The following is a 25319-nucleotide window of genomic DNA, read 5'->3' as shown; positions in this document are numbered from 1 at the left end:
GGGAGGGGTAAATCTGCCTGACAGCCTCGTCTCGCTGACTTATTCTTGCTCGACAGTAGAATGTCGAATTGCTTCATCCTTCTCTCTCAAGTCTCTTGTGAACGTTCGCGTCTCCTCGTGTCGCCTGTTAGTTGCGGTCCCACGCGCCTGGTACATCGCCCTCATCATCGATGGAGGCAGCTATCGGAGTGATTGGGCTCTCATTGCAGCTCATCGACTCTGCCATCAAAGTCAAGAGAGTCGTCACAACTTACCGGTCTGCATCGGCGGAGATCAACCGGCTGGCACTCAAGATCGAAAGAGTCGAGGCAATATGCGGTGCGATCAAGGACAGTCTCGAGGGAGACGCATCTTCGAGACAGTGCTCTGATCTCATCAGGACCTGGGGGGTATGTGTTCTCAGAAGCATCTCATCGACGCTCGCCGAGATCCATGCCATCGCCACAAAGCTGGAACGGAAAAGTGAAAAGAGACGTCCCTTCAACACCATGGGTTTGGCATTCCTGGAATGCAAAGATGACATATCTCGGTTGAGCAAGTGGCTGGATGATGATCTGAACTACCTGCAGCATATGATGACTGCGGAGATACTGTGCGCTTTCTGAGTCCTACTTCTGCTTTTTCCAAACTGACTCTGTGATAGCTCTAGGTGCAACATCGTCCAGCAGCTCACCATTCACCACAAGACCGAAGCATCTGAGTACTCAAACATGAGGCCTATTCATATGCAGTCCGCTTCGCAACAAGATCACAACAGCGACCTGCCATCCGAGCCAAGACATACAACAATGGTGGAAGCAGGTGATCAGAAGACGGTCACAGCATTCGGCTTTCAATTTCAAAATCAAACCAGGACAGTTCTCAAGAGGTCTAGCTCTCACGGTGCACCGGAGGTGTCCAATACAATCGAGATCAAGACTTACACTTTCGGGCACAGCAGTTTTTCCTACAGGATAGAACTGCACTGGTCCATGAGCAACTTGAGTCCCATGGTCTACGCCCTCGCTTTCCGCCATGTTCTCACTAAAGAGAAAGACGGAAAGCTGGTAGAGAGGATGTTGTATATTATGTGCGATGGAGACTTGCCAGCGCTGCAAGACCTACTCTCTACCAGGAAAATCACGTTAGGCACCATGCTGGGGGATAGGACGCTGTTTGAGGTAAGATCTGGTTATCAGCACTCGGTGGAGATCTTGGGAGGGCTAAATTCTTGTCGGTCACAGTCGGCAGCGATGTGTAGCCAGCCGTCTCTTTGCCGCTTCCTCGCCCAGCAGAATCTTGATGTGTGCATAGATGAGAAGTAAGACCGTGAATGCACACATATATTGTCCAGGTATGCGGGCTAATAAAATGGCTAGCATCTGTAGGCCTGACCACTGGGCCGGGTTGATTAATCAGCAACTTGAGCCTTCTCATGCTCGGCGCCGTGTTCTTGAAGTAGATGAAATTGTTCAACTCACACAACTATCCAGACCCATGAGATTTAGGCTACTAGCCGGTTGTGTCAATGATCTAGATTCTCTGATTGTTGTATACAAACGGTGCGGAGTGCCTGCCGTGGATCAAATGGAGAGAAAGGCTTTCTTCGATGCTGTCTGGGACATGGCAGTTCGCCTTTTGGTGATACAAGTCCATGATGATCCGTTTTGGTACCCAGAAGGTCGGCGAACAAGTGACTGGACTCGCCTTTTTGTTGAGTTGATCAACGAAGGCGTGAATATTCACAGAATCTGCAACATCCGGACTTACTATCAGTTGAGTTCCTCTCGATGGCCTGGAACTGTACTTTCTCATCTCATTCGAAGCTCGCCCTGCCATTGTGAAGTCGAGGCTGCCCTCTCACACTGGGTAAAGATTTTGCTGGTAGCTGGAGTTGATGTCGCCAGGTATCTCCAACGCGAAGAACCCTATTTTCAGAAAATAATCGATTTGATAGTCCCTTGCAAAGAGACCAGGGAACGGGCTACAGTGGCAGGTAGAACAAAGATTGATGGGTTTGACATCCCTCTGTTTTACCGATATGTCGACCCAGACAGCAAAGCATATGAAGTCAGAATCGAGTTTAAAGACTTTGGCAGCTCTATCAAAAGAAATATTTGGCCCGATTTCGAAGATTCGACGATGGCAGATAAGGCGCATTGTCAGCAGCATGTTTTGTGGAAATCTTGCGAGGTCTCTGAATTTAATGAAACTGAGTGGCCATTTGTTTTCAACTTTGTGCGGGACTATGAACCAAACAGGTGGGCCTTTTTTGCTTGCAGCCATCGACATACCGACGACAATCCTCCTGCAAGTTTCCAATACGCCCAGAAACTCATGCAGGAGAGGTTCAACAGAAGGCAGTTGAAAAAATTCTACCGATCTGGATATCTCAAAAGAGAAAAACGGCCGTTGAAGATACCGGGGGCTTGGCCAGATTCCGCATGGTAGTTTGGAATGGCGATTACGAACCTAGAAGCTTTTGAGAGATAGTTTTCATCCTTCTCTTCAGTGGTGAATTTGGAGAAGAAAATCAATCACACATTCACGAGTCCGATTGCGCGGCTCATAAACTGTATGCGTGAGAACCGCTACAAATTTGATGTCAACAGAAGCAAGAGGAAGTTCCATCAACCAGGCTGTCTCAAGAGACACAAGGAACCGAGAGGCTTATAAGACGACTGGTGTTGATAATCGAGAGAGAGAAGGTAGAACACACTCGAAATTCACAGCATGCGTTCATTTCAACTCTCCTGTCATGGCGCCCAGGGCCCATATGTAGTAAACTGGTACTAGTCAGGTTCATGTGAATGTTCTCTTCATTACAAGATCGGTAATTGCCAGGCCAATGCTCCATCATGCACAACCACCCTTGGCCCGGTTCATGCGGATTAGGCGCCTGTCTACGCTTAGGAAACAGTAAAGACCACCTTCTATCTGACAAAACCTCTTACCGAGGAGGATTGGGCAGCGGCCTGGGCCCGACAATCTGTCTACGACCCGCCCCGATGCCCTGAGCACCCCGATTCTGGTTGTCTCCCCCAGTGTATCCCGCCCACTGGCTCACATCCCAGCGGCCTCCAATGCCACCGCCGATACCGTCAACTCCGTTGCCACTGGGAACCGCCTTGGCCGTCTCTTTTTGGGACTCCTCCCACTCACGCTGGCGTTCACGTTCCATCTCCATCTCTCGCTCGAGCAGCGACTTTGAAGCCCAACCACCCGCCTTAGTCTTGGTCTGACTTTGAGCACGCCGACGGTCCTCGCTATCTTGCTCGGCAGTAGCGCCAAGCTCGCGTGAGTATGTCTGCTTGGCGACCAATGGCGCAGGCGCTGCGTTGTTGTTGAGATATCTGTCAGTTCGGCTAGGCGGGGCCCGCGCGGCCGCCTGATAAGCAGCAGGATCCGGGAGGGGCCGACCACCAGTCGTATGCGCTACAGCCTTTTGAGGAGGCGAAGCGACCGCCATCGGATCGGGGAGAGGTCTCGGCGATCTTGGTGGCGGCGCGGGGGGTTCGTCGTCTTGATGCGAGTCTTGATGTTGCGACCACGCCGTCTGGAGAACCTCACGCTCATTTCTGGACCATGAGTCTTGACGGCTAGGGGTTCCATCGGAAGGCCGGCTCCTAGACCGAACGCGTTCCTTGGGGTCTTTGGTGACGGCCAGTGTCCTGCCCGTTCGTCCCTGGCGTTCAAGTTCATACTGCCTTTCGCGTTCCCTGGCCTCTTCGAGCTCTCTCTCCAGTTCAGCAATCCGATCGGCTCCAGTCTTCTGTGCTTTGATGCCCTGCTCAGACTGATATTGGCTCAGAAACTGGCCCCGGAGTCGTGCGTCGCTCTTGCTCCTTAGACGGCTTTGCTCTTCGTTCAAGCGTGCTTGAGCTTCAGCCTCCTTCTTGCGGCGATCCTCGTCCCTCGCACGCCATTCTTTTTCCTGCCTGTCCCACTCAAGCTTCTCCGCTTTGGCATCCTCTTCCGCTTGCCTCACTTTCAGTAGTCGTTCTTCCTCTTCTTCTTGTTTTCGCATAGCCTCGCGTTCGTCCTCCAGTTTCTTACGCCTTTCCGCGTCCTCTTGCTGTTGCTGTTGGCGCTGATACTCCTCCTCGAGTTCTTTCTCCTTTCGAATGCGCTCCTTCTCGGCCAAACTAGGCACTGCAGGGCCAGCACTCGTGATCTGCCTCCGACTGCCAAATGAGATTCCTAGGTTTCCTTGGCTGGCACCGCCCATATAGCCGTATTGGGCGATGTTCCAAGCGGGAGACGTGGCGCCTTCGTGTTCCTTTCTGCTCCAGCTGGTAACTGGGGAAGTAGGTTTAGTCGGGCTCCAGCGACCCGAGCCGGAGTCTCCGGTCTTGGCGCTGGTCAGAGTAGGCCGAGGCGAGCCGAAGCCTGATGCATTGGAGAATCCGCGCGACCTTGTCGGCGATGGGGTTCCGCGACCAGTTCCTTGGGGACTCATCACTCCTCCCCGGCTCCGGCTTCCGATTGCCGTCGGGAACTTGGCTGGGTTTGCTGCGTTCGCGGCTCGACTGAAAGCGCCCAGGCATTGGAGCACTTGGGCAGGGTCTTTTTGTTCAAATAAGTCGACGGTCAGGAAGACATCGTGGTCTTGAAGGTTGAGAGGAGGTTGTTTGCAGGCGCGCAGAAAGTGAGAGATGTTTTCCATCTGTACGAATGGCATGGCCGACTTCTTGAATTTGACGCCTGGTGGTGGTACCGCGAGATTGATCAACCTAAGGTATCTGGGTCAGTATTGGTAAGTATGGGATATGTTAACCCACGCACTTGCAGAGTGCAACGCCATCCTTCAGTCCCTCCAGCAAGTCGCCTGCTGGTAGTCTTTCACCCAAGACCCCTTCGATCCAACTGCTGACTTCTTTTGCAGCAGCCGGTGTGTACTTGTCGAGGCGCAATTTGCGCAAATCCTTGTCCAAGGACGATACAGAGGCCATGATGGCGTCGTTGACTGGCGATTGATCAAGATAGTCTTTCGTATCGTTGTACCAAATCGAGTCTTGCGGGTTCAGGAGCTTTGAGGTTGGTTTCGCGAGGGCGTTTCAGTAGGGTAACGGTTGGGCGCTGACGTCGGCGGGGTCCGGCGATGACGGAGTTGAAGTAACGGATGCAAGTTTCTGTCGTTCGGCGCGCGTTGCGCGGGACTTGCTTCAGATGATATGGATGTTTCCCCGATCGCGTGTCTTCAGTCTTTTTGTGGGTGAAAACAAGTGTTAGGCCAATGTTTTGCGGGGGAATCAAGGCAGTCGGGTGGCAGGTTGAAGTGATTGGAAGGCCCGATGAAGAACGGCCGTGGTGGGGATGTTTTAATTGTTTATGCATCTAGAGCCAGGCGCCGCTGGCGGGAACCTGGATAAGGTGACAGGACCCAGGGTCCGGCTGGACCGCCGCGGTCTTGCGGAGTGACGTGTGCGGTGGTGGCTGGCGGGGCCAATGCAACTCTGATGCTGCGAACGCTCAGTATTGCCATTACAGAGGAAATATGTGGCTGACGATAAGATACGCCATTCCTCGGCCAAATTTCAAGTGGCGGTGCAGTCCAAGGTTGACCTCATTACTTTTCTAGGACTTGGCGACTTTTGCATCTAGAAGCCATGGGTTCCTGATCGAAGATATTTCTTTCCCAACCACCCATTCCAACAGCGCAAATGTCTTCAACACGGATATCACCAATTTTAGAGGCGTGGTACAAGTGGAAGTCGCTCAGACTGCCATGGCGCAAACGCTTCCTTGTCGGCATGTTCCTTTCCCCGTCCCCGGCCCATCGACCCCCATTGTCAACGTCCGAGGAGAACTAACACGCTCGGTTCTAGGCCGTGACCTGCAGGGCTATACTTTCTGGGAGTTTCGCGAGTCACGGGGGAATGGTCCCGGCCGCTTCCGCCGTATTGTTAACTATCCCCGATCAACCTACCTCTCCGACGTGAAGGTGTCACCATTGTGGCATCAATGGCTGCGCTACACCCGAGAAGACCCCCCGACACTTGAAGAACAAACAAGAGAGGCATTTAGACAGGAGCGGATGAAAGTTTTGTCCGCGCAGGCCGACGCGAGATGGGAGGCAAAGCCTAGGCTTACCGATGCTCCAGGCCAGCAGACTGGTCAACCTCTGCCGTCATTGAACACTGCGCGGTCACAGCCCACGGCGCCGGAGCTGGAAGCAGCCAACACGAACGCAAAGACGACAGAGCTGCCAGAGGATCAGGCTCAACCTGCGACCGATGCGAAGAAGAAATATGGCAAGGATCCTTGGGCGAAAGCCAGTGGACTAAGCGAGGGCTGGCAGCCAGAAGCTTGGGTTCCGCCATCAGGGAAGAAATAACAAATTAAGAGGCGGCATGCCAATTGTGTATTACTAGACGCCAGAAGAAATCTGCGCCCATGTACCAACAATAATTGAAACCGAACCCGGCTGTCGAGTCCATGAGATCATCCTTGGTACCGTTTGCTTGAAGAATAATGCCCTAGCAGCGTGTCTGTATTTGCTTGCCCTCCAATGCAAACGCCTGAACGCCTATTCCCTGCTATTCCATGCCCAAGTCCTGACGCCACGTTTCGTAATAAGAGCTCTACTGCGTAATCGGTGCTTTAGTCGACGTCTTCCCTCTTGGTCTCCTTCTCCACAGAGCTCCGAAGTCTCTCCTCTTGTCTCCTCCAGTGGCTTCCCTCCTCGTAGTCTTTGCTTATTCTCAAAGCGCTCCTGAGTCTCTCGCTCTCTTTGATCTTGGCGTCTGCCATCTCGTGCACCTGATGGCTCTTGAAGTGCTTCCGTACGGGACCACCACCGCCGCCGCCGCCGCCACGGCTGTTCTTTTGTTTCTCGAGGTCGGTCAGTAGTTTCTTTCGCATTTCGTCGCATCGCTTCTCAACTTCTTCCTCGTCGAGGCTAGAGCACCGTTAGTATCCTTGCAAGGCCAGGGACGGGGGAGGGGGGTAAGCTTACCCTTCATCTTCGAGGGTGTCGCGCAGATCAAGGACCTTAACCTCGACCTCACGCTTGCGGTCATGCTCTAAGATCTCTTTATCGGGCTGTCGCTGCTTGTGACGGAGCGAGTCGGCGTCTTTGGGAGGATAGGGCGCGCCATAGTCGCGTGGGCGCATGTGCGCAAGGTTGCGCTGAACATAGCCTGAAGTACCGCTGCCACGAGGCGTTGAGAGACCGACGTTGTCGGACATGGTTATCGAGATTATGTGGTATATGTCAACTCTAATCGGAGGAAGTAAGGAATGCGCTGTTGATGCTGTTCTCTCGAGTCGGTGTTGGCGGGAAAATCAAGATGTATCTCGGTACTTTGGATCTGCAAGAGACGTCACCGAGACTAGACCCTTGGCAATGGTACCACGGACGAAGTTTGGTTGGGCTTCGAAAGGCGGTGAAAGTGTATAGAGAGATGGGGCCGGCAGAAAAGTTATGACGGGTGGGATGGTGGGGTACTTTTCCGCTTTGGGCGACAGGAAGACTCACTTAATGTGAGAAGACTCATCGATGTAAGTGAGGAACAGAGCAAATTTCACCCCATCACATTTTTTTGCCGGAACCTCGGGATCCAAACTTACTCGTGTCCTCGACTATACAAACTGAAATCGCTGTCGAGACACTTAGGCCAAGCTAGCCTTCATTCTCAACAATGCCGTCTCTTGAAGGTCTCACTGAGGGGCAGCCAACCCTGGACGCCATAAATAATGCAACTGCTCAGGAGACCGAGGAACTTACCTTTCCGCCAGTCACGAAGGAGCATGTTTTGAACTGTTCATACGATAGTTGGTTCCCGAAGTACCGGACTGTGTCGATCAGATCCAGGATCATCAAGCTGTCGCCTGACTTTGTCCAATACATCCGTGACGACGGCATTATTCTCGCCGACGACGATGAGCCGCAAGGGGACGAAGCAGAGGAGGAATGGTCCGCTTCATCGAATACAGCCGGCGCACCACGACGGAATCAACATCTCGAAGAAGATGATTCCGACGACGAACCCGAAGCTGACTGCCGGCCGCCCAATGAGCGATTCCCTGAAATTCACCAAGAGATCAAGGAGAGGATCAAGGAGCTGGGCGGTTCCGTTGCGCCGAAGCTGAACTGGTCAGCACCGAAAGATGCCGCTTGGATTTCGCCGCATCAGAACACGCTGAAATGCACAACGCCCAACGATATTTACCTCCTGCTCAAGAGCTCTAGCTTCGTGAGCCATGACCTGGAGCACGCCTTTGAGGATACCGTCCCCTCCTCCGCCAACCGGCCTTTCCAACCGGTCCTGGTCCTGAGACCCTTCTTTGCGCCAAACCCGGCCCTCGAGTTCCGGTGCTTCGTCAAACATCGCACTTTGATTGGTCTTTGCCAGCGTGACTGGAATTACTATCCCTTCCTCGATGGCTTACGACCCGCGTTGGTATCCAAGATCACCGATTTCTTCGAAGACCGCCTGCGCTTCACCTTCCCAGACGGCTCATTCACGTTTGACGTCTACGTTCCCGGTGACAGTGATTCACGCGACGAGCTTGGCAAGGTGCGCCTTATCGATATCAACCCCTGGGCGCCTCGGACAGATAGCCTACTCTACAGCTGGGTGGAATTGCTAGAGTTCAAGGTTCCAGGACCCATCCTAGGCTCAGTTGTCAACGAAGAAGAGATTATTAGAATAGGTCCAGGTGCTAACGAGGAAGACCTTGTTGATGTCAGTGGCGTTGAAGAAACGACAGACGATGAAGACGTTGACGAATTGGTGCCTGAATTGAGGTTGGTCGAGAAGGATAACCCTGCTGCCTTCAACTTCAGCACACCGCAGTACTCAGCGCACAAGCTTCCCAAGGAGGTCGTTGAGGCCAGCATGTCAGGCGACGGTGGCTTGAGGGAGTTCGCCCAGAGGTGGAAGGAGATGACAGAGGCTGAGGGTGGAGGCGATGTCTGGGAGAACCCTCCCACAGCTGAGTCGTGAGGTTCATCGCAACAAGATAAATGACTGAAGGATCATGGTTAGAATGATCCGGCCCGCGGTCAGGCCAAGATTCAAAAGAGCTTTCTCAAAGTGGAAGATTTAAAACGACCAGGATATGCTCTCCCCCTTGCGCATGTCTCTTGCTTCCTGTTCCAACCTAGTTGCTTGGAAGGTTCTTCCCTCACGTTCCAAGGGATGTCTTGGCTCAGCTAAGGCAGACGTATGAGATGGCCGTGTTACAAGAGACCTGCATTGCCAAAGCAGTGTAGGTAGCGAAAGTCCATTTCCCCTCCCATGTGCCTGCGTCTCCAGTCTTTGGTATTAGAACGTCGACTGTCACATGAAAGCCATAATCATCAAGGTGAGGTTCAGGGAGTGACGTGATTGGTGACATGACACCTTTTTCAACTTACTGGACCGTTGTGCTCTCACTTCCAGGCCTCTTTCTATCGATTACATAATTCTCGGCAAAGCTTAGGCGGAGAACTTCTGGCCCGAGCTCCCAACTGCACCACAATGGAAGCACCCAAATTGTGAGTGGGACCGAACAGCAATCAGCAGCTTCTTCCCGCTCAATCAACACCAGCTCTTTCGAGGCCCCCAAACTCCTCATCACACACTCTCTGCAGCTGACACCAGCTGCCCACTCTCAACGCCACTTATCATCGCCGACTAGCTAGAGCTCCCTCACCGTCCACCATCGTAAAAGAGGCAGCGTCCTCTTCGATTACCCCATGAGTGCCCGAGGCGGAAGCCGACCACCTCCTCGAGGCCGCCCAAACAAGGTGACGAAGCCCACAGCCGGCCTCAAGAGGGACGCCCACGGCCGCGCCAGCCGACACTCCTCCGTGGCTGCCGACCAGCTCGAGCAGCTCGCCCACGATGCGGAGGCCGAGGCCGAACACGAAGATGACGACGAGATAACCGCCCCTCCCCAACATCACCAACATCATCACCAGCAGCAACACCACCCGCACCCCTTCGACCTAGCCACCGCAGGCATCCTAGCCAACGGTCCCCCCGGCACAGTACCGGGCGCTGACCCCGATATCCATCCCGATCTACACAGCCTGCCGGCCCAGTTCGCCATGGAAGCCCAGATGGGCGGGCATGGTCCTGGCGGCATGTCGAGGACGGCCGAAGATCTCGCTTCCGAGAGTGGATACGGTCAGCTACTCATCGACAGTGCCCTCGCCAAGCGACTGGCCAACAATGAAGGAGAGCGACTTGCAGTACAGCGTCGCCAGGATCAAACTCTGAACCTCAAGAGAAGGAGCAATGTCGAGGCACTACTGGCCCATGTATCGGGACAGGAAGCTCATAGTCCCTGCAAGAGCTGCCATAAAGGATACGGACCCTGGAATGGATGTGTGGTCGTCAGTGGCCAAATGTGTGGTAGCTGCGCCAACTGCTGGTTCAACGCGAGCGGTTCACGCTGTTCTTTCCATGGTAAGCAAAAATGACCCACAAGCTCGACCAGATGTCAAGGTGTTGGGTGACTAACGAACTTGGCCACACAGAGAACAACCTCCCTCAGCACATGCCAGCCATACAGCTACAGCCTGTGCCACAGGTGTCGGCGAATACAAGCTTTGCCGGCACAGCGCCGATGGCTCCCGGCATGGCCCCCGCAGGCCCCAGCTTCGGGCAGCCAGGCGCCGATCCGACCATTGCCCATTTTGTGAAAGATGTGTTGGAAAGAGCCATGACGGAGGCACGGAGCGATAACCCCCACGTTCGATTCCAGCTCCGGATCGAAACGGCGGCGCGGCAGCTAGCATTGGCTAGCGCCGAGTACGCCGAGTTCCTCGCTCAGCAGGGGGGTCACGATCCGAGTCAGCATCCCGACCCAGAGGGCTCCGTGCCGGAGGCGGCGATGGGGGAGGGGGATAACGGGGCGTGAGAGAGGCTCTGTTCACCTCTATTCCCCTCCATGCTTTTTGCTTACATCTCTGAGTACCGAAGTATAAAAGACGAGATGAATTCGATCATCGGGACCGTAAGGCGTCTTCAGGTCTGCGAAGTTTCTTCGGAGTTGCCAAGATAGGGTGCCCGAGTCGCCGACTCTGCGCCTTAGCAGTTGGGCAGCAACTATCACGACGTATGGCCACAGTTTCTTTGGCGTCATCGTACCACTTTGCATTTGGGAGCAAGTTGGAGTCAGGTGTTCGACTTACTCGCTCATCAATGTCCTCCCTTTAACTCCCCTTGGCGCTTGCATCGTCAGGCGCCGCCCTGTATGCGAACACATGGACTCGGACAGGAACACGACAACGTCACGACGAAACAGGACGCGAGAAGGATTCGGGATATTCCCTGCTCAAAGAAACCAGAGTAGCCATGCAGCCAGAAATCAGGATGGACAACACAGACGACACTGAACAATAGCGGACATCGAAGGACAATGGTAGTCTGGCGGCTGGCTAGACCTCGAGCACACAGTCGTGTTCTAAGAAAGGGCCGGCTCACAGTTACTTGGATTTGGTCGTTAATAGTCGTGCAAACGCAGATAGATTGATACCAAGAGCTTGTCAAAAAACGCATAGGTGAAACTTTCACTACACCATTTCCGAGCCCATACACTGTAACCAGCGGGTCTAAGAGGGGCAAGCGAATATCTGGATGTATTGTCTCATTCATCCTCATTCGCTCACACTTGACTTCTTGGCTTACACAGTACAGCATCTCATAACGGCCACACTCCATTCCCAAACCTATAGGCTATGATATTGATCACAAGTCCGTCTCTGCAGGGGCTAGGATGTCTACTGCTGTCACACAGCCGGGGCTGTACAAACAATCTCGCCGCACCATGGTCCCGTCGCGGGAAGCGAAAACACACCCCTTGTGCCCTTCCCATCTATATTCCGTCTTGTCATACATCCTCTAGTTTGGGAAAAGATCCAGCCGATTTGCCTTTATCATCCGTTGCTGCTACGCCATTTCACCTAACCCGCCGGCTCCGTCCCCCCAGCCTGACGAATCGTCTGACATTCAACGTGAGGCCACCCATCCATCATCTGTTGCAACAGTCCGCCTTACACTACGCTGAGATGCTCACACACCTGGTATGGATATGGTTGATAAAGGGTGAAGGGCGGACAGCCACTTTACAGACTCCAGATGCCTGACAGCGTAGCATGCGCCCTCCCGCTGCTGAATCTCTCGCGTGCAAACCTCTACCCGAGTAACCTACCTTCAGCGAGTACAATATTCTCAGCTTCTTTCTCTGCATGTCTCATCAGTCCAAACTATCTGCCCAATCAACTCGTCGGTTTCGGCTTCGCTCGGGGAGGGCAAGAGGGATCCATGCTCCGTCTGCGGTCTGCGGACTTATTCCAACCGTGCTCTTTCTCCTAGGGTACGCAGCTTACGCACCGGCATGTACTGGATCAATCTTCGTCCCAAGAACGACAGAGAAACCCCCATATATAGTTCACAATCGATCCCAAGTCAACTCACATAAACCTTGGGAGCCCGATTTCAACGCCCCCCGACGGAAAGCTATTTTACACACAGACACACACCAGCTGCCAAATTAGCCCCCCTTCTCCCTTCTCAGCGGTCAACGTGAACTCTGATCTGCCCGTAGTACTCCACCCCACCCGTGATGGTCTACAGCAAAATAGACATTTCTCTATTCCCGGGAAGACGTGGACGGTGCCCGTGGGAAAATGTTCAAAGCGCGATCCCTTCCGCAGTCGGTGGGCAGAGGCGATTGCGAAAGAGAGCCCTACAATGCTGTGTAAGTGTATTAGTGTAATTAGTGTACATGTAAATTTGGGCAAAAAAACAAGAACAGCAAACGCAATCTGGATGAAACGTCACGCCGGCACTCCACACAACCCCCAACTTTATCTCAATTCTCTCTGTCCTTTTCGTGGCCCCCCTTCTCATCTAATCTGAAGCCTCCAAAACAAGTACACGTGTGTTACGGAGATGTTGTAAGGAGCGAGATCGCATCGTGCCGAATTCCCCGACTTTGTGAGGCGAAGCAAGGCAAAGCATACCCAAACCCTGCCCGTCCAAGTCTTCTTGCTCCGCCCTTTGGATCGTTGGAAATGAAAGAGGCCCTTTGGCGGAGTACTCGAATCCGGTCTACGTTGGAGACGGTATTTTCTGTATCGAGCAAGGTCACGTCGCAAGAATTGGCCAATATAACGACTGCGTATTAAACATATCACAACTCATATAACTCATTGGTCTGAAGAAGGGAATGGAGGGGCCGCTGCGGGCAAGGGCAGGGCATACCAATCCTGCGACGTGTTTGAGAATCGGGGGAGAGGGTGAGCAACAGCATTCGTTCTTCAGACGGGATGAAAGGAGATGATCCTTACCCAATATCACGAAAGAACGAAGCCGCCCCCCCCCCCCCTCGCCTTCCGACCCCGGCACCGGATCTCACCTCCAGCATCACCAACACTACATGCCACCAAACATCACTGTCTATACTCGAGGCAATCCGTCTGTGTGCAATGTGCAGATTCGGGGGCGGCGGCGGGCAACCACGCAACGCAATACCCGCCAGCCCCATGAGCTTAGCTCGCCTCCGCCTGTCCTTGGTAAAAGCACTTTATGCCCAAGGGCCTGCCATCCTTGTCGACGATCACTCCAACGGCTTCTTCACCATCGATTCATCCCCCCTTCACCTGCGTTTGCACTTCGCGATACCTATACATGCCAAGCTTCAATTCACTCACCTTACGAACGTACCTATTCCCCCCTTTTCCCTCTCGTCTCGAGTGGCAAAGACCCAAGCGAATGGCAATAGGTGACGCCACCTCCCAGAGCAAGCTCGCGCCACCATCGCTTGCTTCTACACACAGACACAGCCGATAACCGCGCCTCCCGTCCCGTCCCATCCCAAAATGTGTCGTCAAAGTCTTGAACCATATCTCCTTATTGCAGTACTGGAAATGTGTGCGTGCTAGTGCGTTCTTGGAGACCTCTCCGTATACACACGGCCACATTCGACTCTCTCTCCAAGCCCCCCGCGTCCCTTTCCCATTTACCTTTCCCTCGTCGCCGTCCACCCTCTATCATGGAACTCAAAATTCTGGACCAAAGAAAAGCGGACAGAAGAGGCGGGTAACGAAGACGAGGAGGCGGCCGCGGCGCGGCGGCATAGAAAGTGTAGAGTAAAGGACCCCTTGCGGCCTTAAACTGAATTTCGAGAAATAAAGATGGTGTGGTGATTGTGAGGCAATTGCAGTTGATGACGAAGACGAAGACCTTCAACCAGACCTATACCAAGCTACGCTACACTTCGTCCGGGAGGCTTAGGTATGATTGGGCGCTTTCCCCTTACGTACATTACGGGAAATATATCCCATGAACGGAAGCGGTGTTGCCTTGCAAAGACCGCAAACGGCGCAATGCGGAGAACGGAGGCGGGCACGACGACGCCGGTCCTGGATGTGGCGCCGGTTCTCGACCAGCCTTCCGTCCTAAGCTAGCTATCCATCTTGGCCTACTGCGCGACGGCAGATGGCGATCTTTACAATGGGATTCTGATGGATGTTGAAGGTGATCATGTCTCGCAGACTAGCTGCAACCGCAGAACGCCATGTATCACCAGATCTCAACGCTCCTGGATGTGCATCGTAGACAACACCCGGTAGACCTTCCCGTCGCGGGTTCACCTCATGAGTGAGATGCGTAAAGAGCCTTCGAGGAACGGCCACTTAGCTACGCATCATGTCACAATTGCACGAGATTAAGGAGATTTTCGTAATTAAACAGAATATTTAGCCACCTTCCATCCATCAGGCTCTCTCAAATGCATTCAAGTTCATTGCTTCTTTTCCTCTTGCTATCCATCCATGGGGGCCAACTTCCCATCTCTCTCCTTCTCTCCTGCCCCCATCTCACTCTCTCACTGCCGCTGCCCGCCCGCAGTAGGATTCCGTCTTCCGCGGCGAGCCCGTCTGCTGGTCGAGACATCATGTTTGGTACAGAACTACCTCCCACCTTTCCCCTCTTATTCCTGAACGCGGGCCAACAATAGCACAACCAAAAACGTATACCGCCTGATTCGCGAGGCAATATACGAGGGGATAGCCGGGAGGTAGGAAGAAAAATACAGTCGCGTAATCAAGGGAATCTTGGGAAACCGTCGGGTCGCCGTCTCATCGTCGGGAAGAAAGTTAATTTCATGAGCCAGCCTCCCCACGACGCTTTCTGGCTTGGGTCATGCAATTAGAAGTAAAGGGTATTGTAGAAAAAGCAAACGTTTTTGTTGTTCAAATCAGACCGCACAACCGCAGGTTCTCTTGAATGATGATGTCTAGTTAAAAGGTTAGCTTGAGTCTCTTTGTGGGCCTTGTCTCACGCAGTGCATGATGAACGTTAGACGTACCATTCACTGCCGCCATGACGAAGCGGATCTGAGTTGTGTCTGTCGCGCAGGTGAAGTGCGTGTAGATTTGCTTAGTCTCATGCTGGTTCAAGCTGACGAATCGGTTGAGAATGTAGTCGCACGCAGCAGCATAGTCATCTCCGCCTTCGTAATCGGGGAAGTAGTTCTTCATCGGGCTGACGGGGAGCTTCTCCTTGAAACGATCGATCTTGTTCAAGAAGAGGATGATAGACGTCTTGATGAACCATCTTGAGTTGCAGATGGAGTCGAAGAGAGTCAAGGCCTCCTGCATACGGTTGACAGTCTCGTCCTCGAATAGCAGCTGGTCGTACTCGGAAATGGCGACCAGGAAGAGAATGGTAGTGACGTTTTCGAAGCAGTGAATCCACTTCTTTCGCTCAGATCGTTGACCACCGACATCGAACATTCTGTAGGTCAGGTCGCCAATGATGAATGTGGTTTCCGTGATACCCGTTGTCTTGACACGCGATCGGAGGACATCCTGGTCGTTGGGCATGTAGTCAGGAGCGGCGATACGCGCGATATTATCGAAATAGCTGGGTCTCGTTAGCGCACATGGCAATTTCCCACACGAGGAGCAGTCACTCACTATCTTGCTGAATCGTTGAGCTGGTATTCGCGAGAGCGCTTGAAGCACTCTTGCACACCTCGATCCTTCCACAGCGCCTCAATCGCGCTTCCAACTTCAGGAGGCAGAACATCGCCCTCGATCTGGGCGGGCTGCATGAAGATGGTTTGGACGTGGTACTCCATGCGCTGGTCCTCAAGGGGCAGCTCCAAGGACTCCATTGCCTCGAGGATGACACGCATGGATTGCACCGTGTTGCTGAAGATAATCTCCTTGAAGGATTCCCGTTCATCGCGTGAGTAGCCGCCCTCGTGAATCAGCTTCATCTGTTTCAGAATTGTCGACTTTCCGGATTCACCAGCACCTATAGAACTGTTAGAGAATCATTATGCAGCGATGTGATGATTGAACGTCGTCGGATGGCGCTAGGTACGGCGCGCACAGAACATGCAATCGCGGGCAGATGTTGACGTACCCAGAAGAAGCATCTTGATCTCGTTGCGCTGCATCATCTTATCCCTCTTCAGCTGATTCTCGATTTCCTCATTGCGGGCCTTGCCCTCCTTGTCCTCCGTGCTCATTCCGCAACCCATTTTGGCGGCTTGGTGTCGTTGGACACGACGACTGGTAGAATAAAATTGATGGGATTAAAGGGAATTGGGGATTCAGTAAAGAATTGGGCGTTGCGCGTTGGAGACCTGAAAGAAGCAAAGCTTGTTAGCCAACCACGTCGCAGGTGGATGTGATGCCGACGGGCAAACGAGAGAGACGGGTCGAATTGTTTGGGGGCGACGGGCTGGAATGCGAAGTTGATCCAGGCGATGGCGGATAAGAGACGAAGAGTCGAAAGGTCGAGGGAGGATGCTACCATCGAGCGAGCGGGCAGGTGGAGGTGTTTCTCCTTTCTAGGCTGTCTCTTTTGCGTGTCTCGTTCGTTTCGCTTTCTCAATTCCCAGTGGCTCTATGTCGGCGCCGGCAAGTTGGAAGATTCGTGGTGTGTGTGTCTCTCTCTCTCGCCTGCATGCGGTAGGAAAAGTTGGATGAAACTCACCTCTTGGTCGTTGGATTGATGATGGAATCACTCAATTGACGATGAGTCGTCGAAAGACGCAGCAAACAGGAAAAGAAAACACGAGCCGTTGGGCGGACGGTGGGAGGATGGGATGGTCGCGACAGGATTGGGAGACCAGGAGCAGGAGAGGGAGAGAGAAAAGAGAGGAATGGGTTGGGAGGTGCCTCTAATGTGGAGAGGAGAGATGGGAAAGGGCAAGGGTGGAGGAGTTATGAGCAAGGATGGCGGCGACGGTGCTGCGAGGAACCAGAGGGTAGTGGGAGAAAAAGAGTGGGCGGCAGTCGTCGCCGGGGCGGACAATGCGCTTCGGGGCGAGGTACGGGGATAAAAGTACACTGTGTGAAAAAGACGGAGAGAGGCACGGCGGAGGCGAGGAAATGGCGAATTGGCGGTCTTTCCAACTTGGTGGACAATGAGGAGGGGGTAAGGCACGCCGCATGGGGGGAGGGCACGGGGGGGGGAAGGAGGGAACCAGTGGCACCAGCCTGTGGTGCCAGACGTGGTCCACGGGGTTTCCTACCAGGCTGGTGTCTGTCTATGTACGCTGTACCTGTACCGATATGAGGCGTCCCGTTCTTTTGGACTTCAGATTGACAGCCCCGACTGGCTGTACCTGGCCATGATGGAGGAGTTGGCAGCAAGACTAGTGGCTTTTTGGGGGCCATCGCCGGGCGTCCTCGACACTGAAGCAGCCTGGTGGGGGACGCTGGACTCTGGAGGCTTCTTCCCGTGGCCAGTGCGCGGCAACGCACCTCACTTCACTTCACACCTCAAACTCGGGCTCACTTGACTTGAACTCATCACCAGCTCGCACTTATTTCAGCCATTTGCATTTCACATATGTATATACACACTATGAAAGTACTATAATTTCCATGGCTTTCGCAAGCAATACATAAGAAAAGCTTCAGAGATCAAGGCCACGAGCATAGATAGGTACGATGTGGGCAATGCTTTGGACGCGAATATCCAGCTACCTTCCAACCTGTCCGTACGGCGCGTCCCTCTGGCTATAGTGCAGGGGCCAACAGGGGCTGGGAGTTCCAGAAGCACGGACAAGGTACATGTCCTGGCCTTGGTTTTGGTGCTAAGCTGTCTCTGGTGCGGCCCGGTACGTATCCACCTGTACCTGCTTTATGTGATATATCGCCTTACATAAGGGCATGTACGTACTTCTCGATGCATTTAGCCCCAGTTTCTCGTCTGGCCTCCCCGGTCGCTATTGTCTTAGGTTGTCCTGTCATCGCCTGTCTCTTCCTTTCCTGAGCCAAGCTAACGTCGATGTTCAGCGCCGTCTTCTCGCCCCGAGCTGACACTGAGAGATGCGGTTAGAGGCACCGCAGATCGGGAAGCCGATGAGATGGATGCTTTGTACCGTCCACAACCTACCTATTCCTTACGCGCCTACACCCACGCATACTCCGTACCTACACTACCTTTGCTCTGCTCCTGTGCAAGTGTCAGAAACACACGGCCAGACTGACGAAGACCTCGCCGACCAATCGACGACAACCTGCTAGACCTGGATGGAGACGATGACCAGGAGTGTCTTCCAGCGGGCGTGGATCCGCACCCAGGCCTTTGCAACGTTGAAATCACCGCGACCGGGCCAATAGCCAGTGGAGAAGAGCTCGGCGAGGTCTCATCCAGCCAGAGGTTGCCCGCAACGAAGCCGAAGTCCCTTGGAGTCCCTGGCGTCTCTGGGCGGGAAAAGAACGGGGGAAAGGGGTCTCGCACTGGTCTGCCTGGCCTGACTGGTCTTGAAAAGTCCTTGTTCGCCGCCCTGACTAATGTAAAATTTCCTCGCGCTACCACTGACCATAGACCAGGCACGGAGATGGCCTCTCTGGGCCCTGTGTGAGCTCTTCCTTCGGCCGGGTACGAATCCGCTAACTGCAATGGGACTCCATGTCTCTCCTAGACTACCGCTACGGATACAATCTGTTGCTGTGTGGTAGTTAATATGGATCAAGCCACCTTTGGTGACTGGTCTAGGAACAATAATTAGGTGAGAAGCACGAGCCAATGCCAATATGAACCGGAACTTTGACATATTATCTTGAGCTGACGCCCATTTAGCAAATTGACGGTTCGCGGTCTACAGCGACTTGACAACATCATGATGATTCCTACGGGTGCAATCTGTGAACTCCGTAAGCGTCGAACGGCAACCCATCCTCTGCCGACCGGCAGTAGCATCTGCGGATGTGGAGGACTCGGGAGTCGGTCGGGGAGGGGGGACCGCGGGCGGGCTCAGTTCAGATTCAGTCCCAACCAGGAAGAAGAAAATCTGCACGCTTCCTTTTTCGCAACCATCTGCACCATAGCCTGCAGCTGCAAGCAACGCCAGACCATCCGCCGCGGCCAAGCAGACGAGAGATCCACCCATCCACAACCTACCCAACATGGATGGGTTATGGAACATTGGAATTCGAGTAACGTCCTTCCATCAAAACTTCCATTGCAATTCTCGAAACACTACTGTCCTCGTCAGCCGCCTCCCTAGGGCAAGGAGGTGAACGAAGTTGTTGCCGTGGGCAAGGTCCTATCCACACCTTCAGGTCCTCCACAAGATCTACCCACCACCACGGCCTCGTTCATTACGGTGGCCACCCATCATGGAGTGCGGGTACTCCGTATTTACCAGGCCTTTACCCTACATACTCGTTGGTGTGCACAGATCTGGATCTTAGTGTTAGTTGGACGCCAAACTGCATTGCACACTTACCAGACAAACAAGCAAAAGACCCAAACTCTCCATACACTTGGCCGTCACCTTTTGATTCGCCCGCAAACGCTTCTGCAATCTGCACTGCCTCGACCTTGCTTCAGAAGACAGACCATGGATGTTGAGGTGGGACAAAGAACCCGCATGCTCAAAGGCAGCCTTCTCTCAAAACAGGCCTAAAGTACATGGAGACCAGTAGCATTCCCTTTCTTTTCTACTCCAAAGTGGGAACTCATGCTGTCAACTCAAAAAAAGAGCCAGACGCCAATGGGCCGGTCCATCGCTCTAGTTCTCTTTCATCCATTAGGAAGAACCGGGGCCGCATCGGAGCTACGGTCCCACGGCCATGGCGGCTACTCTACTCATCACCGTTCTAGCTCGTACAAGCGTCTCTGCCACCACATTCGGCGTCAACGATATTACCTTCAGACCCGGAAATCGTATGCATAGTCTCGTCCTGAGATCGTCCTTGCGCTTATTGGGGCAGGCAGCGGAATCTCGGATTGCCGTGATATCGGATTATCGCGAGAGATCCCGTCTTCTTGTCCACCCTTGCGTCCACTTAAGATGTTTGGCCGCTCCACCTCTTTTATGCGGTATACCACACGCCGTCTATCGATAATTGGACAGTGTTGGCCAACTACTCTCAACGAGATCGTCGTCTGGGACACATTGAAAGATCCTTTTGATCAAAGAACGATATGATAAAAAAAAAAAAACCGCTTGCTTGCCCTGGCCTATGTGTTTGCTTCAAATCTCGTCTCATTTAGCAATTCTCTCTTGTGTGCGTGGCGCAAAGACTCCAGAAGCAAGAAGCTAACGTAATGGGAAAAGAGTAAGCAAAATATACTTAGACACATACAAATCCTATCATCAGGGGCAGTGGCGTCCAACGCCTCGACCAACTGTTCGAAAGCCCAGTTTGGATCTTGACTATCTGAATAATATTCTAGCCGGCTCACATTAGGAGCTGTCATCACGCCAAGACAAGGCTCTATGTCGAATATTCCTCTACCCAAACCCAATATCAAATAACTGGTCGACAATAACAGCATTGTTTGCGGCAAGTATTCATTTCACTATTTCCGAGTTTCCAACATCTTTGGGCCTCCGACTCAGCCCGAGATGTTTGCTTTTTACCAGTCCACGTACTCCTTCGCGTCTGCCCTCGGGCGCTTGCTACTTTGCTGCAAGCTGCCGCCAAGGTGATTCACCTACATACGAGTTCAGTGTTCAGTACTGGCTACCGCTACACACGATTCTGCTTGCACATGGTACCATCGGCGGATCAAAAGCTAGTACTAACAAAATCCTGCCAGTAAACAAGATCTACGTCTGAACGCGATAATCTGTTCCGGTACCCAGATCCCCATTGACGCACGGGCTTAATAAACCCGAAAAGTCGACTTCGATGTCTGTTCAAAGAATCGCTCGGCCGTGTTTGAGCATCGAGCAAAGCAGGCTTTGCACTAAGAAAGCCACCGACCCAAGCTGCTCGGCAATAGACGAAGCTGTGAAGCTCAAAGAGAGACATCATTCATACTGACTCGGTCCTGTTGCATTGATTGGCTGTCAGAGCGCCTCGACGGCTTAGATCTTGGAAATGGTACTTGTAGGGCAATCATTGCAGCCAGCCAATAAAACGCCACACGAACATGATCATGTATCGAGAGCTAAGCACCACATTAACCACAAGTCACGGTATCGAGATGGGCGCTCCGACTTGCGATACTGCCGGAGCCACCCTCTTAGTCGGCCGACTTAAAATATGAAAACTTACTTCTCTGGAAAGCAAACAACAGAGCAAACAGACCAGAAGCGGTATCTACTTCGCAGGCTCACCGGGGAGAACCGTCTGAAGCCCAGGGCATTCGGCGCTTCGTCGTTACGTCTAAACCCTTACAGGGCGCACAGATTATCACGTCTTTCACATCGAAGTCAACGTACGCGTTGACACATTGGAGAGGGTAGGTATCTCTTGATTTACCGCTCAGTGACATGAGAGCCAACGCCTGGAGTTTGGGACGGTTAGACTCCACCATTTTAGCTGCCTTGAAACACCAAGCCATCTTAGCCGACCATGCAAGGGCAAAATATCACCCACCCTTGCTGGTAACTGTATGCATTAACACAGTCAGGCTGTTGTGAATCTCATCTGCGTTACGATAATACGATGGCGGTCGAAGCCTCCTCGAGGCGGGCACAGAAAGATCGGACAGTGATCTCGGGGTTCCATTCCGCTGACCTGCAGGCGTGCACTTCCCGAACCTGTTTGGACTTGTCGATCATCACCAAATTTTGGACGGTTTTCTGGGGGGGCACAACGGGGCTATCGAGAATGTGCCCCTACCATGCGGTATCCGTACCAGGTAACACCATCCTCACTGTCGAAAATACGGTCTGAAGTGGATTCTCAGTATTTCATGCAATGGATAGACCTTGCTCTGGCCCCTCGTTTGTTGTAATTCGGAGTCCAGACTTCTTGCCTCTCAGGTCTCACTCGATGGCACGTCTCAAAGGCGAGACTCTCTACAGTGTGCTGGTGGGGAAGCAGCTCCAGATCGACAAGCCAGATGAGGGACATCTGCTTTTGCAAACCAAGGCTTTAGCAGCCGCCGTCCGAGAGACTTTGACAAGAACGCCGTCTAAAGCGGCTCTCAAAAGGGAACCAATAGAAGCATTTGACAAGCCGGCGTACCTAGACATCTCGCATCCGAAATAAGGTAATTTCGCACATTCACTAGATGCATTGCAAGCAGCCGGTCGGAAACTACCAGAGAAACTATTCCCGCCTGGTACAGGGAGGCCACATGGCAGACGAGCTGCCTTTTCCTCAAAGTAAAGCGGGATCCATCCAAGCCATTGGCAGAGGCTGGGGGCTCATAGTACGTAGTCATCGCACGCCTGAAGAGGCAAATCTGTGGAGTTGCAAAAAGTCGTTCCACGGGGGATCACGAGAAGGCTCTTTTTAATTGAAGAGGACCCAAAATTGTGGAGGCTCTCTTCGTTTCCGAGGCCCGGTCCCATCCACTCACACCGTCTTCGTCGTCAAGGTCGTCTTGCCCATTTGCCTCTGCCGCCCACTGACCCAGTGCAACTCCATGAGTGGACGAATAGCAGTGCGTACAGTTGGTGAACGCGCCCTAAAAAGTTGGCAGATGGAGCGTTCCCTGCGCGTCGTCCTCTTGCATGTCATGCAGGTACGAAGATGGTGCTCTGCAAGGTCGTTGTAGTAATGAGCGGCACCCTCTTACGATCATCTGCTGTTCCCCTGAAGACTCCCCCTAGTGAAGGTTACCTTTCGCGGAAAATCGTCATTATTCCATCTGGACTTTGGCCGGCTAGTTCGGACGGCGTGTGCTTTGACCTTGGGTACTGACGATTGGGTTTCTCCTGTTATGGAGTATTACACAGTAGATGCTGAAGCATCCGGAAAGGAGAAAAACGAAGAAGAAAAAAGAGAACGTGGTGTTCTAGAAGGGCCCACCGAAGCTTTCCGCCCCTGAGCCTGCCTCTTGTGTAACCACCATCTGGCACATCATACAGACGAGCTGGCGTCCAATCCATGACTCCAGCGCTCCTTCGTTGGCCACCGTGGATATCGTCCTCCACTCCGGCTGTTCGAGTTTTGTTTCGGACTGGACTAGATCCTCATGGATCCGGAAAGCTGTGAAACGAAGCCTCTTCGCTGTGTGCTCTAGAATACTGTTATGCGGATGATTTGAATTAGGACAATTGGGAGACGAAGGATATCATTCTACCTTGGGGAGACATACAGAAACCGCGGAACATACGGTAAAGCGCCACCAACCAGAGTACGGGTTCAAGCGATGCCTGTGGCGTTCGCAGCCGCCTGAAGAGTTAGAACGATGTCCAAGCATAGCTCCTGCCCCTGTAGATCACACAAGTCACTTGAGGAGGGCTTGTGCGTCCCCAGAGTCCTGGACACAGAAGACACAGCCACACAGCATAGGAATGGAACCTAGACTGATAGACCAAGATGGGGCGAATGGGTTCGCCCATCATGGAACCGGTCGTATGGCAGAACCGTACTGCACCGGGCAGCCAGAGACGGAAGCCGGACCGGCCAGCACAAGCGTCATCGGCCGGAGCAGAGCCCCGCAATTACGTTGCCGGCACCGAAAAACAAGCTTGCTTAGCGCCGTCATACCAACCTCTCTGCCCGCATCTTGGACGCGAACTTGAAGCTTGTTTTGCTCGCGGCCGCATTATTCTTCTTCATTCCTCTGCCAATTCCACCACGGACAGCGTCTTGAAGTCAATTGAGCGCGCAAACGGGCAAACATGTCTATCCCTATGAACCGCCTGGGCGGCCGCGGTAAGCATCTTCGCCATGTTTCGTTTTCGAATCCTCCTAGAGCCATGGCTCGAAATCCGAGACCGCCACAAACAGGCCCGGATCAATACAATGCTGCTGCTCGACATTTGGGCCCCGGACGCGCGCTGACACGAGCATAAATTTTGCAGCCTTCAGCCACGCCGACAACGACGACGACGATACGGAGCGCGAGTACGATCGCCTCCGTGACCTCGCCCGCGAGGAAGCCAACAAACGCAATCAGGCCTTTGAGCGCGTAAGTGGCCACAGCCTAAGCCTAAGCCCAAGCCGAAGCCTTGTCCAAAACACGTGGTTTTGAGTTTTGTGTGATGCCGCAAGACTAACACCAACCCTCGATGCTCTCCAGTCTCAACAAGCATACCAGTCGGGCGATGGCGCGGCCGCCAAGGAGCTCTCGAACGAGGGCAAGCGCCACGCGCAAAAGATGGAGGACTACAACCGCCAGGCGTCCGAGTTTATCTTCCGGGAGAACAACGCCGCCGGCCGTGTGACGGGCAGCTGCGTCGATCTGCACGGGCAGTACGTCGAGGAGGCGGAGCGCATCCTCGAGGAGCGCATCCGCGCCGACCGGGCGCGGGGCCAGGAACACTTGCACGCCATCGTCGGCAAGGGAAACCACTCGACGGGCCACGTGCAGAAGTTGAAGCCGAGGATCGAGGCCATTTGCCGCGAGATGGGGCTCAAGTACTCGACCGAGGAGAACGCCGGCCGGATCTACATCAACCTCCAGGGCGGGGATGCAACGATGCCGCCGCCGCCTCACACTGGTGGTGGACAGCAACACCACGGAGGCGGCCAGCAGCAGCATCATGGTGGCCAGCAACAGCACCATGGCGGTCAGAACCAGCAGCACGGCGGGCAGACCCACGGTGGACAACAGCAGCACCACGGCGGCCAGAACCAGCAGCAAAACCAGGACGAGACTGGCGACTTGGTCGTCAAGATTCTCAAGAAGCTGGAGAAGGCTTGCTGTATCGTCATGTAAGGGGGTCTTGGTCTCTGTTGTGGCCTTCTCCGCTTGCTACCCCCTTTATGGCTTTCGGCTGCCGAGACGCATCATTGTATGCGGCCCGGCCTTTTTTTGAACCTTGGATACCCAGCGGACTCAACGTGAAATGGTAATGTCTTCTATTCTTCTGAACCTATGTATATATAGGCTTGATACCCTGGCGAGACGTCACTGGACTCGGTCGCTTCGGGATTGGATATAGGGCGACGTGCGTTTTGTCCACGTCAGGATAACTTAAATACATCATTCAAGAATTTTTTTGATATAATTGGA

The 25319-nt window shown here is 53.4% G+C and overlaps 13 protein-coding genes across 13 annotated transcripts; 10 read left to right on the top strand and 3 right to left on the bottom strand.

The window, feature by feature from the left end:
* Positions 1 to 170: 170 nt before the first annotated feature.
* On the top strand, positions 171 to 1304 carry CABS01_00398 (uncharacterized protein; the record flags this gene model as incomplete). The annotated part of the gene is made up of 3 exons (XM_060533779.1): positions 171 to 592; positions 644 to 1160; positions 1224 to 1304. 3 exons carry the CDS (start codon positions 171 to 173, stop codon positions 1302 to 1304), a joined length of 1020 nt encoding a protein of 339 aa, XP_060406293.1.
* A 172-nt stretch (positions 1305 to 1476) lies between these two features.
* On the top strand, positions 1477 to 2430 carry CABS01_00397 (uncharacterized protein; the record flags this gene model as incomplete). Its single annotated transcript, XM_060533778.1, has 1 exon — positions 1477 to 2430. The coding sequence occupies one exon, from the start codon at positions 1477 to 1479 to the stop codon at positions 2428 to 2430; it is 954 nt and encodes a 317-aa protein (XP_060406292.1).
* Positions 2431 to 2929: 499 nt separating this feature from the next.
* Positions 2930 to 4931, bottom strand: CABS01_00396 (uncharacterized protein; the record flags this gene model as incomplete). Its single annotated transcript, XM_060533777.1, has 2 exons — positions 2930 to 4712; positions 4765 to 4931. 2 exons carry the CDS (start codon positions 4929 to 4931, stop codon positions 2930 to 2932), a joined length of 1950 nt encoding a protein of 649 aa, XP_060406291.1.
* A 776-nt stretch (positions 4932 to 5707) lies between these two features.
* CABS01_00395 (uncharacterized protein) lies at positions 5708 to 6316 on the top strand (the record flags this gene model as incomplete). The annotated part of the gene is made up of 1 exon (XM_060533776.1): positions 5708 to 6316. One exon carries the CDS (start codon positions 5708 to 5710, stop codon positions 6314 to 6316), a length of 609 nt encoding a protein of 202 aa, XP_060406290.1.
* A 266-nt stretch (positions 6317 to 6582) lies between these two features.
* CABS01_00394 (pre-mRNA-splicing factor CWC21) lies at positions 6583 to 7170 on the bottom strand (the record flags this gene model as incomplete). The annotated part of the gene is made up of 2 exons (XM_060533775.1): positions 6583 to 6880; positions 6938 to 7170. The coding sequence occupies 2 exons, from the start codon at positions 7168 to 7170 to the stop codon at positions 6583 to 6585; spliced, it is 531 nt and encodes a 176-aa protein (XP_060406289.1).
* A 452-nt stretch (positions 7171 to 7622) lies between these two features.
* On the top strand, positions 7623 to 8930 carry CABS01_00393 (uncharacterized protein; the record flags this gene model as incomplete). The annotated part of the gene is made up of 1 exon (XM_060533774.1): positions 7623 to 8930. One exon carries the CDS (start codon positions 7623 to 7625, stop codon positions 8928 to 8930), a length of 1308 nt encoding a protein of 435 aa, XP_060406288.1.
* Positions 8931 to 9446: 516 nt separating this feature from the next.
* CABS01_00392 (uncharacterized protein) lies at positions 9447 to 10833 on the top strand (the record flags this gene model as incomplete). The annotated part of the gene is made up of 3 exons (XM_060533773.1): positions 9447 to 9463; positions 9640 to 10379; positions 10451 to 10833. The coding sequence occupies 3 exons, from the start codon at positions 9447 to 9449 to the stop codon at positions 10831 to 10833; spliced, it is 1140 nt and encodes a 379-aa protein (XP_060406287.1).
* Positions 10834 to 15172: 4339 nt separating this feature from the next.
* CABS01_00391 (G-protein alpha subunit) lies at positions 15173 to 16470 on the bottom strand (the record flags this gene model as incomplete). Its single annotated transcript, XM_060533772.1, has 4 exons — positions 15173 to 15216; positions 15289 to 15845; positions 15899 to 16241; positions 16353 to 16470. The coding sequence occupies 4 exons, from the start codon at positions 16468 to 16470 to the stop codon at positions 15173 to 15175; spliced, it is 1062 nt and encodes a 353-aa protein (XP_060406286.1).
* Positions 16471 to 16698: 228 nt separating this feature from the next.
* On the top strand, positions 16699 to 16947 carry CABS01_00390 (uncharacterized protein; the record flags this gene model as incomplete). The annotated part of the gene is made up of 1 exon (XM_060533771.1): positions 16699 to 16947. The coding sequence occupies one exon, from the start codon at positions 16699 to 16701 to the stop codon at positions 16945 to 16947; it is 249 nt and encodes an 82-aa protein (XP_060406285.1).
* Positions 16948 to 17133: 186 nt separating this feature from the next.
* CABS01_00389 (uncharacterized protein) lies at positions 17134 to 18810 on the top strand (the record flags this gene model as incomplete). Its single annotated transcript, XM_060533770.1, has 5 exons — positions 17134 to 17265; positions 17539 to 17685; positions 17812 to 17885; positions 17966 to 18009; positions 18470 to 18810. The coding sequence occupies 5 exons, from the start codon at positions 17134 to 17136 to the stop codon at positions 18808 to 18810; spliced, it is 738 nt and encodes a 245-aa protein (XP_060406284.1).
* Positions 18811 to 19457: 647 nt separating this feature from the next.
* CABS01_00388 (uncharacterized protein) lies at positions 19458 to 20299 on the top strand (the record flags this gene model as incomplete). The annotated part of the gene is made up of 3 exons (XM_060533769.1): positions 19458 to 19619; positions 19681 to 19803; positions 19985 to 20299. Coding segments are annotated over 3 exons (600 nt in total), but the record flags the coding sequence as incomplete, so codon positions are not given.
* A 981-nt stretch (positions 20300 to 21280) lies between these two features.
* On the top strand, positions 21281 to 21442 carry CABS01_00387 (uncharacterized protein; the record flags this gene model as incomplete). The annotated part of the gene is made up of 1 exon (XM_060533768.1): positions 21281 to 21442. The coding sequence occupies one exon, from the start codon at positions 21281 to 21283 to the stop codon at positions 21440 to 21442; it is 162 nt and encodes a 53-aa protein (XP_060406282.1).
* Positions 21443 to 23982: 2540 nt separating this feature from the next.
* On the top strand, positions 23983 to 25022 carry CABS01_00386 (smr domain-containing protein; the record flags this gene model as incomplete). The annotated part of the gene is made up of 3 exons (XM_060533767.1): positions 23983 to 24016; positions 24166 to 24272; positions 24384 to 25022. The coding sequence occupies 3 exons, from the start codon at positions 23983 to 23985 to the stop codon at positions 25020 to 25022; spliced, it is 780 nt and encodes a 259-aa protein (XP_060406281.1).
* Between the last annotated feature and the right edge of the window lie 297 nt (positions 25023 to 25319).

This window comes from Colletotrichum abscissum, assembly GCF_030869225.1.
Source record: "Colletotrichum abscissum strain IMI 504890 chromosome Unknown Scaffold_1.1, whole genome shotgun sequence".
Lineage (NCBI taxonomy): Eukaryota > Fungi > Ascomycota > Sordariomycetes > Glomerellales > Glomerellaceae > Colletotrichum > Colletotrichum abscissum.
This window is presented reverse-complemented; position numbering and strand designations above follow the sequence as displayed.